Source organism: Canis aureus, chromosome 33 (assembly GCF_053574225.1).
Source record: "Canis aureus isolate CA01 chromosome 33, VMU_Caureus_v.1.0, whole genome shotgun sequence".
In the NCBI taxonomy this organism is placed as follows: Eukaryota; Metazoa; Chordata; class Mammalia; order Carnivora; family Canidae; genus Canis; species Canis aureus.
The window spans coordinates 10,770,011-10,787,916 of NC_135643.1; the positions used below are offsets into that span (position 1 = coordinate 10,770,011).

Below are 17,906 nucleotides of genomic sequence, written 5' to 3' on the forward strand. Positions count from 1 at the left end.
TTGGCTCCACATTAAATCACCTGAGGACGTTTACCTGCCTCCAGAGAGTAATTGGCCCAGGGGTGTGGCCCAAGTTTCAGGAATTTCTAAATCTCCCCGGGTGATTCTCCTGTAGAGTCAAGGCTGTGAACCAGTGCCCCAGTCTGAAGGATCTGAATCATTTCCATTATTCACATCTGTGGGGAAGTAGCCTGTCTTCAAACATGTCCTCTGTGTGTGTTTTTTTTTTTTTTTTTTTTTTTTTTTTTAAACAGTCTTTTTTTTTATTTATGATATGGAGAGAGACAGGCAGAGATACAGGCAGAAGGACAGGGAGAAGCAGGCCCCATGCACCGGGAGCCCGACGTGGGATTCGATCCCGGGTCTCCAGGATCGCGCCCTGGGCCAAAGGCAGGCGCCAAACCGCTGCGCCACCCAGAGATCCCTGTGTGTGTTTTATATTATTATTTTCTGTTATTATTTCTCCCTTCTCCTTGGAACTGCGTATTTTGAAAGCATCTCTCTACTAAACAAACTATACATTTAAACAACTTTGCTTTCCTATTAAAATTAATCAATCCATATAAACTTGTCAGTCAGACTTCCTGGTGAGCATGAACTCCCTCTTGTTACCACATGGAGTTGGCATAAGCTCCAGAAAGGTCCAGAGCACAGTCCTGCACATACTTTCCATGGGCAAATACATGCTTTCCTTTGGCCTTTTTGAAATGTTGAAAAATAGTTCACTGATCTTCATTTGTGGACCTAGGTCAGAGTCCAGCGATTACATAATGAGAGAGTTCCTCCGGTGGTGCTGGTTGGGGGCAGAGCTCTCCCTGGGGTTCAGGTGTAGGAAGCAGCCTTGCAGCTGCCACTAGCAGAGTTCTTCACAGTCCTGTTTCCGTAGCTGAGTTATCTTTTAGCCGCCTTTCTGCTCAAACAAGCAAACAATCCCCTTGATCCTGTCCCACCCTGTTGACTTGATATACAGGAGAGCTAGGAGCTCGTGGAATAGCATCAAGGTTAAGATTAGCAGAGGAGGCCTCGGAAAAGAGCTGCATTGGTTGGGATTTGAAAAATGGTAGTGGGGAGGGGGAAGAGAGGTAGTGGGGAGGGGGTAGTGGAGGAGGGGGAAGAGAGCATTCCAACAAAGAAAACACTCTGTGCAAAGCTGGCTGGCAGTAGAGGTGATAAGGTGAGGAAGCAGTTGGTAGATGAGCAGGGCTGCTGAAGTTTGACCCAACGGGTATGTGTGTGGGATGTCCCTGTAAGAAGTATGGTCATCATCCTGGAGGCTGTAGGAAACGCGCATTTTATCTTTTTTTTCCACAAGAGAGTAACATCTGATGTGTATTTTAGGAATGATACATTCTGGCAGTAGTGTTGAAGGCTAAGTGGGGAGAGAAAGTTGGCAAGAGAGAATTCTTAAGCTATTGAAAAAGCACGATGATGTATGAGAAAAAAACCTGAGCTAAGAGAATGGTAGGGGTTCTAGAAGACGTTGTGATTATTTTAAATTTCCAAAAGGAATTAGATGATGAAAGTGTAAGCTGGGAATAGGTACTCTAAATAGAATTTGGTATGTTAAGGATGCCTTCTATTAGCCCTAGAGCAGTGGTTTCTAAACTTTAGTAGAAAACAGAATCACCTGGAGGGCTAGTTGAAATTCCGGATGGTGCCCCCTTACCCCCCCCCCCCCCAACAGTTTCTGATTATGTGGGTTTGGCTGGGGCCTGAAAATTTGCAAAAGAATGCAGGAGAGGAGCAACAGGAATCTCAAGGGAAATTGGAAGACGAATAGCAAGTTGGTAGAACTTAAACCCAACAATATCAATAATTAAAATAAATGACTAAACATTTCAATTACAAGGCAAAGATCCAGCAGACTGGGCTTCACCCAACACAATACCCTTAGAGTAGATGCATTTTATTTTATTTTAGATGCATTTTAAATATGAAAGCATACATAGGTATAAGGAAAAAGGACTGAAGAAGAAACACCCTCTAATACCCAGTAAGCATAAGAAAGCTGGATAGCTACATTAAGATTAAGAGGGCCAAAGTAGAACCAGTGGATGAGGGCTGCAGGGAAGCCAATTTTAGCTTTGTGGAGCACAGAACTTTCTGGTGTTCATCCCTGGCTATTGGTGGACGGGGCTGCCTTTTAATTACAATAGATTAAATTGGAGATTTGCAAACAAACTAGGTAGAGAAAGCATTCTTGCATAGAGATGTGGATTAGATGACCTTGGTCTCCTTTCTGGAGCTAAGATTTGAGTAGTTTATTTTTATGATAATTGTGATTTGTTTTGTTTTGTTTTAATGACTAGAAATGCAGATATGTGTTCATTTTATAACACTTAGAACATATTTAAATGCCCAGGATAAGACAAGCCATTTGATCCTTCCATCCAGAAATATCTATGGCTAGCATTTTGGTTCAGAGGCCCAGTCAGTCTTTTTAATGCACATATTCAATTAAATTTTGATGAAGTGGGTTCCTAACAAATGCACCTGTATTGCAATTGCTTTTTTTTTTTTTTTTTTTTAAGATTTTTATTTATTTGACAGAGCACACACACAAGTAGGAGAAGCAGCAGAGGGAAAGGGAAAAGAAATAGGCTCTCTGCTGAGCAGGGAGCCCCATGCTGGGCTTCATCTCAGGACCCTGGGCTGATGACCTGGATGGAAGGCAGATGCCTCACCAACTGAGCCGCCCAGGTGCCCCACAATTGCTTTTCTTAAAGACCTTACAGTATATTATTATTATTATTATTATTATTATTATTATTATTATTTAAAGATTTTATTTATTTATTCATGAAAGACAGAGAGGCAGAGACACAGGCACGGGGAGAAGCAGGCTCCATGCTGGGAGCCTGGTGTGGAACTCGATCCCGGAACCCTGGGATCACGCCCTAGGCCAAAGATAGACACTCAACCCCTGAGCCACCCAGCCATCCCCCTTACACCATATTATAGTATCTTCCCATGTCATGAAATATTTTTGTAAAACAGGAGAGTGAAGATGTATTCAACCCAAGGGAAGAAAAAGTACTTAGAGAATAGTTGTATAAATTGAAAATAATAGAAGGGTGCCTGGGTGGTGTAGTCAGTTAAGCGTCTGACACTTGCTTTCAGCTCAGGTCATGATCTTAGGGTTGTGGGATTGAGTCTAAGTGTCTGGCTCCAAGCTGAGCGCAGTCTGCTTGAGATTCTCCTCCCTCCACCCTTTCCCTGTGTACTTGTGTTCATGCTCACTCTAGCTCTCTCAAAATAAGAATCTTTAAATTGAAAATAATGGAGAATTCTTGTTTTTTTTAATGGAGAAGTATTTTAAATGAAGAACTAACTCCCCACCACTGTATCCCTGCATTTCTCCTATCTCAAGAGACCTTTGGGTCTCTTGAGTGGGTGGTAACTGCATGTGAGGAAGGAGCCAGGAAAAGGAGTGCGTAACTGATCTTTATTTTGGGTGATGGATACTGGTCGATAGCCAAGGGACCAGAGGGAGAGGACTGGGTTGGAGCTGGCATCAGAATAATTCTGGCCCTGTTGAGCATGACTTGCTGGGGGTCACTGCCTAGTCTGTGGCCATTTCTCAGGCTGATTTTGTTTCTTTCCCTCATCTTGTTTGCCTTTCCTTTTTTAAAAGGTTTCATTACTCTGCACACACCACCTGTTACAGTGCACACTCATTGGTTTTTGCTAGTCAAAAATTTAAGGAAGCAGCTGTTATTTTAAGATGCTTATTGCTGTTCATCACAGTTAAACACATTATAAAGATAATGACTTTTTTTAGTTTTCTGTTACTCATGTCCCTCCTGATTGCTAATTGGAAGCCCTTTATAAATTCTGCCTTCTGCTTTTATTTGCAAGAGTGGAACCAGCTCTAGCCTTCCTCCCTCAGTTCTTGACCATCCCTTCTTTGGAGACGGAAACATTGTATCCTTTACAGAGAAAATGCCCTTTGCAGACTCCAGCAACAGCTCAGGCTGAGTGATAGGTGTCTTTTGGCATCTAGGGTGATACACTTTTCAGTAAGTGAATGTTCAGACAACCTTCCAAGTGCCTTTTGATACTCTGGATGGTGTTTTTGGGCAGCTGGAAAGAATGAATGTGGAGTCATGGAGAGAGGTTTGGGCTGAGTTAAACTCACTTTTGGGAGTGTCACTGATGATATTGACCAAGACCACATACAGAATGAGAGTTAATTGAAATTTTCTAATGTCTTACAATGAATGTGTGAACAGAAAGGATTATAAAACAAAATAAAATTATTTCCCCCCAATTAGAGTGGTATCCTAAAATCACTTTGGAGGAGAGCTTTGAAGGAAGGTGGTTGCTGACTGACTACTCTTCATTTAGGAAGTTTGCAAGATGGCAAGAGATTGGGTGATAGCTTTTTTTTTTTTCTTTCTTTTGAAGATTTATTTAAAGCATGAGCTCAAGCAGCGGGAGGGGCAGAGAGAGAGAGGGAGAGGGAGGAGAAGGAGGGAGAAAAGCAGACTCCCAGCTGAGCCAGGAGCCCCATGTGGAGCTTGATGTGGGGCCCAATGCGGGGCTCTATCTTATTAAGCTGAGATCATGACCTGACCCAAAACCAAGAGTCAGATGCTTAACCTACTGAGCCACCCAGGCAACCCAGGGGATAGCTTTTAAGAAGAGAAGACTAACATCTGGGAGAAATAGCTGGTTCTAGAATTGGGGTAGAGAAGAATGGATGAGCCTGGAGCATCTTGTAGTACCAGAAAGTAAGGAAGTGCTCAAAAGACAAAAGAATGGGAGCAAATCAAAGGGACAGAGAGTTAATCTGAGAGCACCCAATGGCCAGGGGTGGAACAATTTGATGAATAAAATAAATCATGTAGCAGTGAATTATAGCCCAAAGGATAAAATAACCATGAGCCCATACTTATATAAAAAAGTGGTTATATAAATTAATAGATGGAGGAGAAGCAAATCTTTCCCACAGAAGAATTCCAAATAAGATGTATAGTATAATTCCCTCCCTCCCTTGAAGGGATAACATCTGATAAACCCAGATGAGTGGAGGAAGGGAGGGGAACATGCTATAGCACACTTGGCCTGAACTCCTCAAAACTGTGTGAAGGTCATGAAAAGCCAAGTAAAATTGAGATACTGTCACAGAGTGCAGTGTGTGATGCTCTGGATTGGTTCTTGGAACAGAAAGAGGACATTAATGGAAAAACTGAATTCCAACAAAGTTTGGAGTTTAAGAGTAATAAAACCAGTGTTGATTTCTCAGTTTCAGCAGATGACAGAATGCTATAATATGTGAAAATGGAAACTGACTGGGGAAGTATATGGGAATTCTTTGCAACTTTTCTGTAAATCTAAAATTATTCTAAAATTAACACTTTTTTAAAGATGCTGTGTGTGTATGTGTGTGTGTGTGTGTGTGTGTGTGTGTGTGTATTGGGTTGGGGTTTGGAAAACTTGAACTTGTTTGTAGGCTGAGAATAAGTAATTGGTACGGAAGGACAGGAGTCCTGGGGAGGAGAGTAAAGAGGGATGCTCTAACAATGCACAAATAGAAGGAGACGCAGAAAAGTGTAAACCAGAAGTAGAGAAAAAGACATTCATTCAGTGAAGAGTAAGCTCAAGTTGGGCGGAAGTTCTGGACCTTTTTACTTGTGTACGACGCTTCCACCCCCGTAGAATGTTGAGAAACTGCAAGTCTTCATTTTCAGACCTATCAGAGAAAATCTTCACCTCATTTTGTAATTCTGCTATATAGCTAGACAGAGAAAGCATGTGCCTTGCTACAGGTTGGTTACCTGAATGTCTTCCCCCCCGCCCCCCCCCCCCAACAATCTTATTTATTTGAGAGAGAAAGACAGAGAGCATTAGCAGGGAGAGGGGCAGAGGGAAAAAGGAGAAGCAGGCTTCCTTGCAGAGCAGGGAGCCCAATATGGAGCTCAGTCCTAGGACCCTGGGATCATGACCTGAGCTGAAGGCAGACACTTTACTGACTGAACTACCCAGGCGCCCCTACCTGGATGTCTTAAATGAGGAATCACCCATGATTATTGTTTGATTTGAGCTCAGGGATTCTTCTCTCTCTTCCTTGGGGCCTCAAAGGTGTTTACACCAGGGAGCAATGTACTGTTGATTGGGGATGAGAGGACTGCTTTTCCTGTTCAGCTAGGGAAAGGCAAGTGAGAAGTGAAAGGAAGGCCTGAAGAGGGTATTTGGAAGTTAAGGACCTTGGAAAGAGATTTGCCTAAAACTTCGGCCCTCATACCTTTTGTGAATTTCCTTGTACCCCCAGTTTGAAGACCATAGTAGAGGACCTGAGAGATGTGGGGTAAGGCTTTGGAAGAGTGCCTGGGGAAGAAGAGGGTTTTCTCAAGACCAGTGAGAGGAGAACTACTTTGCATGGAGGTCACAGCTGAAAGGAGAGTAGTTAATTTCCAGTGGTGCTTATGATACTGTTTTCCCTGCTAGTTCTGGCCCCTTGGACTGCTCATCTGTTTCCTCCTCTGCCTCTTCTCCCTTTTCCTGTGTCTGCTTTATTTGATATCTTCCACTGGCAACCTTGAGCAGACCTCTTTTTGTGAAGTGATTTTTGCAGTGTCCTCATTAAATAACATTCCGTTGAAATGAAGTTGCAATTCTTAGGAGATTTGACCTATATAACTTTTAGACCTAAAAATGCTATTAAAGAGTAGAATCACTGGATGATTATTGTGGACCAAATGTGTAGTACATTGAAAGAGATATTTTATAGTTTGGATTAAGCTAACCTATGTAGCCCTCTTTTTCTTCCTTTAATTTCAACTAGGGTGTGTTAGAAAGATTTTGCCTTCTAAAGTTTTTTAAGAATTAAAAATGTAGGGGATCCCTGGGTGGCGCAGCGGTTTGGCGCCTGCCTTTGGCCCAGGGCGCGATCCTGGAGACCCGGGATCGAATCCCACATTGGGCTCCCGGTGCATGGAGCCTGCTTCTCCCTCTGCCTTTGTCTCTGCCTCTCTCTCTCTCTCTGTGACTATCATAAATAAATAAAAATTAAAAAAAAAAAAAAAGAATTAAAAATGTAAATATATATACGTAATTCTAAACATAGGTCTGTATATTTTGTCAAATAGATGGTGGAGCATTGGAAAGATGATTCTATCTTCTCTCTTGGATGCCAGTATCTAGTACAGGGACACCTGGGTGGCTCAGTGGTTGGGCGTCTGCCTTCAGCTCAGGGCGTGATCCTGGAGTCCCGGGATCAAGTCCCACATCAGGTTACCTGCATGGAGACTGCTTCTCCCTCTGCCTATGTCTCTGCCTCTCTCTCTCTCTGTCTCTCATGAATAAATAAATAAAATCTTAAAAAAAACCCTACAATATCTAGTACATATTTGTGATCATACTTACGGTGTGTTATATATGCCATATATTGTTGCCACTACATGTGTTCAAGTGTCATTTATAAAGGTCATTAATTTAAAGAGCTAATAAAAAAATACTCTTTTGTTATTTAAGAACAAAGTTTAGATTGTGAAATAATCTAACTCATCTTGTAAATTCTACCCTATTTGTTAAATTGTGTCCCCTTACTTTTGGTTTTAGCATACTTGGTCACTGTAGGATTAATTTAGAAAATGTAGACTGATTAGCATATTCTCACTGTACAGAGAAACTTGTTATTTTGTTGTATAGATGGTGTTTTAGTGTCCTGTAACATCTTTCTGATCTTTCTGTTTTCTTTAGCAATTCTTCACTGCACTGGGCATTCCTAAAATAGCTCTAAGTTGGGATCCCTGGGTAGTGCAGCGGTTTGGCGCCTGCCTTTGGCCCAGGGTGTGATCCTGGAGACCTGGGATCAAATCCCACGTCGGGCTCCCGGTGCATGGAGCCTGCTTCTCCCTCTGCCTGTGTCTCTGCCTCTCTCTCTCTCTCTCTCTCTCTGACTATCATAAATAAATAAAAATTAAAAAAAAATAAAATCTTAAAAAAAAAAGATAGCTCTAAGTTTTTAAAGGGACAGTGAAGATTGACAGGTGATCTTACCTCTTAACTTGTAAACTTAAGTTGGGTCTATGAGCTGGTCCAGTTTGAGCATACTTCAGGGCCCAGTGATTCTTCACCTGAAGTCTGCAGAACCTCATGGGCTCCCTAAGGGGGTGCCAGGGAGATCATGAACACATCAAAGTAAACAAATGTTATATATGGGGCTTTCTCCAAATTTTTTCCGAACACCAAAGACTTTTTTGCCCCTCCACCTCCTAAAGATCAAAAATGTCTGTTTCGTTCAGTTTCATTACTCTATAAGTCTGTCAAGTCTGTGGTTAGGACACAGTGGTGTTTTCAGAATGCTTGGAAGTAATAACACCCATGTTTGTATTGCTGTACTGCAGCCACAGGCAGTATCTAGTTCCAGAAAATTTCTCTGCACTTTCCTCTAGTATTTTTAGATCTATTACAAATCAAGTATAATCTTGCTTCAGTTTCAAATTACCGTCACTAATTTACAGTTTTTAGAGCCTGAGTAGTTTCAGGTGTAATCATAATCTGGTGATTCCCTCTTTTTGGGTAACCATTTGCTGTATTCTTTCATATCCTCATATTTAAATAGTGCCAGAACAATTAACACAGTTCACAGAGGAAACACGTAATTTTAATATTACTATTGTTACATTTCTGGCCTGTGGTAAATGGAGACTCTGTGAGTAAATGCTCTTATGAAATACTGTTTCATCTTACTTATGTCTGGTACCAATTTGTTTAAAGCACAGATGATCATAATTGGTATTAAGAAGAAAAAGAGAAAAAAAAAAGAGAAAAAGTGTGGGGGGAGAGGGAAATGGAAAGCAGAAAATTCTTAGGAGTAGACTTTTTCTCTGAATTTATACTTTCTTTCCTTGAAGGTTTATCATTCTGTGATGGCAATAAGAATACATGCATGCGATGGTATTTTGTTTGATAGCGATCTCTGAAGATAAATGCTGTTCAACCATGACTTCTAAAATGATTTTAGGGATTTTAAACCGTTAAGTGAATCAAAAGCTCTTAACATTATTTTCTAAATATCCGTGATCTAGGTAAGTGGTTCTCACATATAAGCAGAAACAAGTATTACCTGGAGAATATGCTGAAATGCTTAGCTGTGGGACCCCACCACACAAGGACTTTGGTTCGATAGTTCTAGACTCCACTGTGTTTTTAACACAAGTCCCAGGTAATCTGGCCATATTTTCTCAAAGCTGATTTAGATGCTAAGAGGTTACATGGGAATAGTTAATAAGAGTATAACCTATAATGCAAGAGAAGCCGTGGTAAGTGTGGAGAGGTGAGAGGGACATGAAAGTATTAGCAAATGACATGGAATAAGTTTGTGCCCCACAATTATTGAGAACCCCAAAGTTTTTTATATATGGGTTTTATCTATTGATACCATATTAAAAATTAAAATTGAGATATTTAATACGTTAAATATTATTTATTAAATAAACCCATTACTTGTTATTTAAATACTTTGTAATTGAAAAAAAATCCGAAATAAAATAAATTAGCAACAGTTATGACCTTATTTTACATTCGTGCAAATCTCTTTACTGTTAAGTAGAAGGTTAATACAGTAGAAGGCAGCTGGATTCTCATATGCTTCTGTATTCAATCTGTTGTAATGTTGTTTTGGTTGAAATCTATGAAGAAGATCCAGCTGCACACAGAAAAGGGGGCAGTATTTTAATCATACCAAAGGAAACAAGTCCTATTTTCTTAAAGCTTAGCTGTAGTGTGGAATCTGAAATCCTATCACTTAGGGTGTTTTTTGTCTTGGTTTTTACTTTGATACGTTAAAATCCATTCATCTGTCTTACGCTTTCAGTGAATCTTTTTCCATGCATGATTTTGTACTAATTAGAAGATACTGGTCACAAAGTTATGCAGATCTCTTAAAATCACATTTATTTCTCTCATCTTGTTACTGGAGCTCAAGGATGCAAGAACACCCAGCCCCAAGGTGGTGGTGTGGGTGGGGGCAGCAAACAGATCAGGTTCAGCCACTTGCCACTAAAAAATTCTAAAGACCCAGAGACAAGTAGTGGTGAAACAAGAAAGGAATTTCAGTGAGGTCAGCACTGGGAAGACAGGAGACCAATGTCCTAAGAATATCTCCAAGGTGCTGAGAATACTTCTAAGTTTATATTGAGAAGACATGGAAAAAAGATCCGTAGGTACTCACAGCAGTAGCAAAGGTCAGGCTGACAGTTGTCTTGGGGTCAGTCGTGGGGTCTGGCTGGCATCAGGGGAGTAGTGATTGCTTGAGGGGTAGTGTTGGTTGCCATCACGGGATGTTTTGCCTGCTGGGTTTTTGCCTGAGTTAACAGATAAGCTGGAGGGAAAAACAAAATCATTAAGAGGAAATGGTTGAAGGCTAAATGGAGTCAATCTGGGCAATGACTGGGACCTCCTTCAAATCCTCACTGTCAAGTCATCATTCCATTTCAGTGGAAGGAGAAAAGTCAGCGGTCATTTCTGCTGTAACTGCTTCCTGCGGGCCAGGGATAATTAATGTAGCAATTTTGGAATAGAAGATTTTGATAGGTTAGGAGAATTTTGTTTCTTGTGTTCCTGCTGAGGAGGACAGAAGGGGATCTCTGAGCTAGTACATGCGTGGGCTCTTATTTGACAAAATACAAAGTCAGACAACAACCAAAGAGAAGACCAAGAAATACAGCAATGCTTAGCAGGGCATATTTCCATTTGAAAGCAATCGAATTTAGTTAACTGCTAAAAGGATCTAGAACTAGGGCATCTATAGCAGTTATATGTGTGTTTAAATCTGTTATGGCTTTAGTTACATTTTTTGAGTAATTTGGAATAGAGACATAACATTCTGTTTAAATGAGAGCACAGGTTCCTCTTTTGGGCTGCAGTCAAAATGTCAAGGACCATCCAGTTTTGAAGGGCTAGTTCTGGAATTTGTGTGGTTTCATCATTTTAGGAGAGTGACTGTATGCTAGGTTTGCTTAAAGGTGGCTGGTTGTATGCTTGCCTAAAGCCCCCCACATTGATGGAGGTGGCTCCTGGGACAAATACGGCTAAGGGAGAAAACCATCAAGAAGCCCTCTTTGCATGATGTCGAGTTTTAACAATATCCCAATTATGAGAAATCACTAGGATTTAACTCCAGTTTAATCAGTGGGAGATAATTCATCCCCAAATGTATGGGCTAATCCAATCATAAGGAAGGTAAGGCCATGCATTATTTCTAGAAGTCCATAGTTAACCCAACAGAGTGGGGTCCACTTGGTTTTCAGGGAGTGATTTTTGCCATACTCGCCACATAGAATCTGTCAGTGTAATAGTGAGTTACATAACTAAAGGAAGTCCATACCATTGCCTGAGATGATCCCTGAATAGTATTTAACTTTTTATTACATACATAATTTACATATACATGTAAATTATTACATAATTTATTACATTAGATTTATTACAAATTTAATACATATTTGTATTTTATTACAAAATATTACATATTTTTAGTACATAACTTTTTATGTACATATGTACAATCTACATTGTACATAATATTACATATTACAAGCTTTATTCCACTGGACTTACTCAGCAGTTAGCTACTCAGTTCTGGCATGTACTGCATTTCCCACAAGAGGGGCATGCGTGGTGGTGGTGGTGGTGGTGGTGGTGGTGATCTGTTCTTTTACTAAGGCAAACACATGTTAATGACCTGCACCTCGCCACCACGGGAGCAAAGGATACCCGCAGATACTCAGCTCCATCCTTTACTTCCCCCAGGGAGGGCCTGTGTGACCTAGGTGATTAATTTGAGAGAGCTAGTCCGATGGGCAACTTCTGACACAGTGTAGACTGAGAAGGGAGTAGTAAGGATCCCTAAGAGCAAGTACCTCCCATTGTTCCACTGCTCAGTCCTATGCCCATGGGTCCTTTTATTATCCCCACAGAGCAACAGGCATGAAGATTGTCTATACCTGAGTTATTGTGGCAGTTCCTCTGAAATTTGCCTCAAGTTATGCAGTTTAGGTGAACAGACCTTTAAAGATAATCACAACTAGAATCTAACATCCACAAAAGTACGTTATTGAAACATAACTTTTCTCTCCAAAATCACCTTCATTTCCAACAAAGGTAGCTAAATTAAGACTATTTTGTAAAACAAGTCCAGTTTTTTTTTTTTTTAATTTTATTTATCTATTCACCAGAAACCCACAGAGAGAGGCAGAGACATAGGCAGAGGGAGAAACAGGCTCCCTGCAGGGAGCCCGATGCAGGACTTGATCCCTGGACCCGGGATCATGACCTGAGCAGAAGGCAGATGCTCAACTGCTGAGCCACCCAGGTGTCCCACAAGTCCAGTTTTAACAAACTTGGCCTAACTATTTACACAAGCACAGGAAGAATAGTAATTGGCCATATAAGTTCTTTTAAATCTGCGTTGCTGGAACTTTTCACAAGGAATTTCAGATTGAGCTTTTTTTTTTTTTTAAAGATTTTATTTATTTATTCATGAGAGAGACAGAGAGAGAGAGACACAGAGACACAGGCAGAGGGAGAAGCAGGCTCCATGCAAGGAGCCTGACGTGGGACTGGGTCCCAGGACTCCAAGATCGCGCCCTGGGCCAATGGCAGGCGCCAAACCGCTGAGCCACCCAGGGATCCCCAGTACTTCCCATTCTTACACGAATTTCAAGAGTCTTGAAAACACCTCTCCTGACTTCCCTACTTGCCACATGTTCCTTCTCCTCTTCTAATGGTACTTCTAATCACGAATTTTATAAATTCCTTGTTACAAATCATATGAACCAGCCATGCAAGCTCAAAATGATTCCAAGGAGCTCAGACAACAGGGAACTTGAGAAGGACAGGGCCCAGTGTACAGTGTGGAGGAGTTTACCAGGGACCACATCTTTCAGGGCCCACTTATTCCTTAGTTCATTTCTCTGCTTCACCAAATGTGGTTAAGGCAATCGGTTCCTATCCAGGGTAAGTGGAAGGAAGTGTGCCCACAACAAGTTTTGGCCACTATGAGGGACTGTTCTCCTTGCCTGAGGTCAACTAGTCACTAGTCCTTGTCTCCAGCCTGTCAGTGTCACTGATTTGGGAAATGAACAGGCGAGCCCTGGTGCACTGCAGCCAACTGCTCCATCCAGGAATCCCAAGAGGGCTGGACAAAACGGAAGCACAGCTCCTGGCTGGCTCACAAGAAAATTTGTTATTGGAGCCCAAGGGTGCGGGAACACTTGGCCCAGGGTAGGGGTGGTGGTGGGGGCAAACAAACCAAGTTCTGCCACTCACCGCTAACAAAATCTAAAGGGCTGAGAGACAAGCGGTGGTGAAACAAGAAAGGAATTTAGTTCAGTGAAGCCAACGCCAGGAGATAGCGGGCTAATGTCCTAAAGAACTACCTCCAAGGTGCTGAGAATACTTCTGAGTTTATATAGGGAAAATGCGGAACAAAGTTTGGTGCTTGCAGCTGAGCAGCAAAACGTCAGGTTGATCATTGTCTTGGGGTCAACCACACGGGCTTGGAGTCCGGGCAGTCCTTATTGCTTGAGGGGATAGTTTTGGTTCCCAGTCCTGGATGGTTTACCCTCTGGGTCCCTTGCCAGATAAAGCTGGAGGGAGAAAAATGGTAGTTAAGAGGAACAGATCTGAAGGCAAAATGGAATCATTCTGGGCGATGAATGGGTCTTCCTCCATTCTCATTGGAAAAGTCTTTTCATGATTCGGGAAGCTATTAAGCTCACAGTGGCAGATGTAAAAGTTTCCCAAAATGCTTGAAAGCTCAAATTTTATCATTGGCAATAGGTAACTGTCAGTTGTTTTCCCTGAGGAAACAGACTCACTTTGTGCATTTTTGAGAAAATGACTGCCAAAAACCCAAGTTGGAATGATCACAGTTCCTCAATTGTGCTTTCGTGTAAAAATGGCAGTCTATGAAAAAAACAGCTGGTTTAGCTCACAACTCGATTACACAAGTGCTTTTCTTCTAGACTATTGTACTTTGCAGGAGCAGGGTGCTCATGTGCACATTTTGTCCCAAAGAACATCCAAAAGACCTCTACTCGAGGCCTTGTTGAGATTTAACAAAAGTAATTCCTGCTGCTTGCTTCATTAAGGACATCGGGAAAGGACACTTGTTTTAACTGCTCTGTGTGGTGGTGCAGAAGTCAGTACTGCTCAGTCCCGTTTGCTGCCACTGCCTCGGTCAGTGCTAAGGCAGTCACCCCACGATTGCTTTGGCACCCAGAAGTGCAAATGTCAGCACAGTTGAAAATGACAGATAATGTCTTTGTGTCAACCTAAAAATAGTTTTGACCTCGGAGAAGTTCTTGGGGCCTCCTGCAGTCTACTGATCACACTTGGAGAACCGCGCATAGAGATGCATTGGGGCCTTCCTCCCAGCACTGTTTTTCATGCCAGAAGTCACACATGTCTGTATTCCATGGCTCGCTAGTAATAAGTCTGGAGGATGCCTTTGTGAGGTGGACAGCGCTGTAACGATTCAAGGTAGAATTGATGAGTCTACTGGGCAGGCATTCATTTAAGAGTTTTTCAGTTCCCACAGTGTGCTGCTGTCTACCCCCCCCCCCCCCCCCCCCCCGAGCTACTGGAGCGTAGCCTCCCTCCATCTCTGCCCACCTAAGGTTTTCCTTCCTTCCCCGGTCCTCTTAGTGTAGGACCCGTTTTCATCTGTACTTCTCGCACAGTGTTTGTATACCGTGTTGCTGGTTTGCATCCTCGATGATTTGGGTTTTAAAGTGCCGGCCCCCAAAATGAGTTACTGTTTACTCTGTCATCAGTATGTCGTCCAAAAAAGGGAAGGGCGTTTTGTTTTGTTTTTTTTTGAGTTTTTTTTTTTAATTTTTATTTATTTATGATAGTCACAGAGAGAGAGAGAGAGGCAGAGACACAGGCAGAGGGAGAAGCAGGCTCCATGCACCGGGAGCCTGACGTGGGATTCGATCCCGGGTCTCCAGGATCGCGCCCTGGGCCAAAGGCAGGCGCCAAACCGGGGAAGGGCGTTTTGTAAACGTTTTTTTTTTTGTTTTTGTTTTTGTTTTTGTTTTTTCCAATGTCATGAAATCAAAACTGAAAGTGAACGGAGTAAAACGAGAAAGAGCGCGTTGGCCGCACGTTTCCTGGCCGCACGCATCGGAACGGCCCAAAGGAGCGGCCGCGGCGTGCTGCTGTGGTTTCCGCTCCTTGCTCGCGGCAGCCTCTAGGGCCCGGTTATTCCACCCAGATTCCGATCGGGGCTGAGTTCCGAGCGCCCGGGGACTGGGTGTTCCCGCGGGGTGTTTGTACATTGTTAAAACCTGGCAGGAGCGCGCTCGCCGGGGGCCTGCGGGCGGGGCTGGGCGGACGGACGGGCGGACGGGCGGACGGACGGGCGGGCGGACGGGCGGGCGGGCGGACGGGGCTGCGTCGGCGCTCGGCGAGGTGCCCCCGCCCGGCGCAGCCTCCGGCTCGGGCCCGCGGAGCGCCGTGCCCATTTAAGGAGGCGGACCGTACCACCAGAACTTTCCTGGCAGGGGGTACTCCGACGAACTCGGACAACTTCCAGCGAGCCGGGAGACCGTCTCGGGTCTCCGCGAGCCGCGGCGCGGGTCCCCGTGCGGCTCAGGGGTTGCCGAGCGCCGCGGGGCCGGGGGCGCGGGCGGCTTGGGTTTCCGGGCTCCTGCGGGGCCGCGCGGGGGGCTCTGGCTTGCTCCGAGTCCGGACGCGCCGTTCCCCGAGCCGGTCCGAAGTGCAGCGGGCCCGCAGAGGCCCCAGTGCCCGGATGTCCCCCGGGCTGGTGCGAGCCCGGCCGGCCGGAGCCCGAGGCTGCCCGAGCAGGTAGTCCCGGAGCGCGGCGAGTCGTGCTGCGGAGGCGGCCCCCGCCCGGCGCCGGCCGATGGTGAGCGCGGCGCTGGCCGCAGGGCCGCGGGTCGGGGGCTCCGATGGACGCAGGTCCCTGAGCTCTGCGGACTGAACGATGGCAGCCCAGTCCAGGTGAGCCGGCGCCGACGGGAACTTCTTAAGCTGGTGGCTGGGGGAGTTGAAGGTTGCGGGCAGGGGGGCGGCGGGGGGGGGAGGTTTGGTGCCGCGAGGGAGGCCGGCAGGAAGCAGCTTTGTCATTGCCCTCATCGTTGCGGGTGCCGCGGTTCGGTACTTACCGTCAGATTAAAAAAAAAAAGAAAAAAAAAAAAAAACAGTTGGGAGAGAGAGCACACTGGACAATTCCTGCAGCGTGGAGGAGAGACGGGGAGTTCGAAGTTAAATGTCTCCCGTCTTCCAGAATAATTGGTTGTTTTCGTGGAAATTGAGTTGTTTTTGACTTGTCTGCCTTTGCCCGGAATTTGCATTTAGTTTCTTTGTGCACCTCCCGTGGGTTCTCCTGAGTTGTGTGTGGGGGATGGGGGTGGGGGGTGGGGGTGGGGGGTGGTTGGCGGCTACTGTTTTGATCGGAATTTTAGAAAGCAGTTGATGTAAAAGCAGCTCGCCTTGGAGAAGGTGGTTGAGAATTTCGGCTGGTGAGTGATCGAGAATTTTAACGGCTAACATGTAGGATTCCACCTAAAACGGCGCAGCGTGCGAGAATCTGCTGAGTAGGCAAAGACCGGGAATGTACCGGGGGGGGGGGGGGGGGGGTAATGAAGTGCAGTTGCTGTCAGAGGAACGCTGTTGTAAGGACCTCGGGCCCTGACTTTTCACGGTCGGTTCCTTTTCTTGTAACGAGGGTTAAGGACCGATGACAAGGCATCAGTGATCCTTACACGACCCAGACTGTTGAGTGTGAGTTCATTTTAGTTGTGGCAGCAGGTTGGTGCTGAGGGCAACTTAGAGTTACATTTAAGAGTTCTTTCTTAACTTTCACTAAAAAAGCAGTTTGGTGTCAAATATTTAAAGTAGGAGGGCCCTTGGGGTTGATAGTTGATGTAGTTTAGGGATTTGGGGGTGTCTTAGAAGGCTAAGAACGTTTCAGGTCTGAAAACCCAGGTGTACCCCTGAAAGAAATAGATGCTCAAATACTGAAGTGTGGGCTATATAAAATTCAAGATGTTTTTCCTAAGAGGATTTTCTAGGAAGAGAACTATTTCATGTAGAAATAGTTCTGCCTCTTGTGTGCTGTCTGCTTTATATATTTAATCCTCTGAACTCAGTGGTTTATCTCCTGCCCCATGTTCTTGGTTGTTCTAAAAAAAAAAAAGGGGGGGGGGGGAAGGGGGTTCTTAACTTGAAACCACATAGTAGGAAAACTTGGATGGATGAGAAGCAAAAGTTGCATCTTTTTTGGCTAACCTCTAATGAAACTTAACTGCCAAGGGTGGGGGGGTGCGGTGTCTGTGGAATAAAGCCTTAGATTAAGATACCTTGGTCTAAGAAATTAAATACCCAACAGAACTCAATAATATGGAGCTGGGATTTGAACTCAGGTGCAAGTGATTTCAATGCCTCAGCTCTTAAACTAATTAAGAATAAGATGAGATAATAGCTAATTGGTCACTGCATGCAGTGTGCCAGGCACAGCTACTTTAATTGGATTATCTCTTTGATTCTTCTCAGTCACTTAAATAGGTAAGTACTATTACTTTTCATGTTTAGTTAAAGAAACTGAGGCCCAGCCAGCCTGTTTCTTGCCTGAGGTCACATAGTAGAGCAATGCCTGACTCCTGAGCTGCTCTGCAGCATTTCCTTACTTCCAGACTTCCTCTTTAATCTTGAGGTGAGATGTGAAAAGGGAACTGCAGAGCCTCACTATAAGTGTACAAAAAGCAATTTCTGCTAAAAGTGCTTTGCTATAAAATGGAAAAATTTGAATTACCTGTGTGGTAGTGCAACTTGCTAGTAATTGAAATAGGTCTGTGTATATTCTGCTCTTCTAACCTGGCCTTCAGACATGCCCTTGAACTAGGAACAAAGCCATGATGTCTGTTGTT

At 44.0% G+C, this 17,906-nt stretch overlaps 1 protein-coding gene across 4 annotated transcripts in view; it reads left to right on the plus strand.

Annotated features, from left to right (window-relative positions):
• The window catches only part of AFF1 (ALF transcription elongation factor 1), a 202,457-nt gene that overhangs the window by 58,623 nt on the left and 125,928 nt on the right, over nucleotides 1–17,906 (plus strand). The window contains exon 1 of one of the 4 annotated variants that reach the window (XM_077882802.1): nucleotides 15,748–15,978. The exons of the other annotated variants lie outside the window; for them this stretch is intronic. Within the exon in view, the coding sequence (XP_077738928.1) occupies nucleotides 15,962–15,978 (17 nt within the window). The 5' untranslated portion in view covers nucleotides 15,748–15,961. Of the gene's footprint in view, nucleotides 1–15,747; nucleotides 15,979–17,906 lie in introns of those variants that run through there. 4 annotated transcript variants of the gene reach the window in all.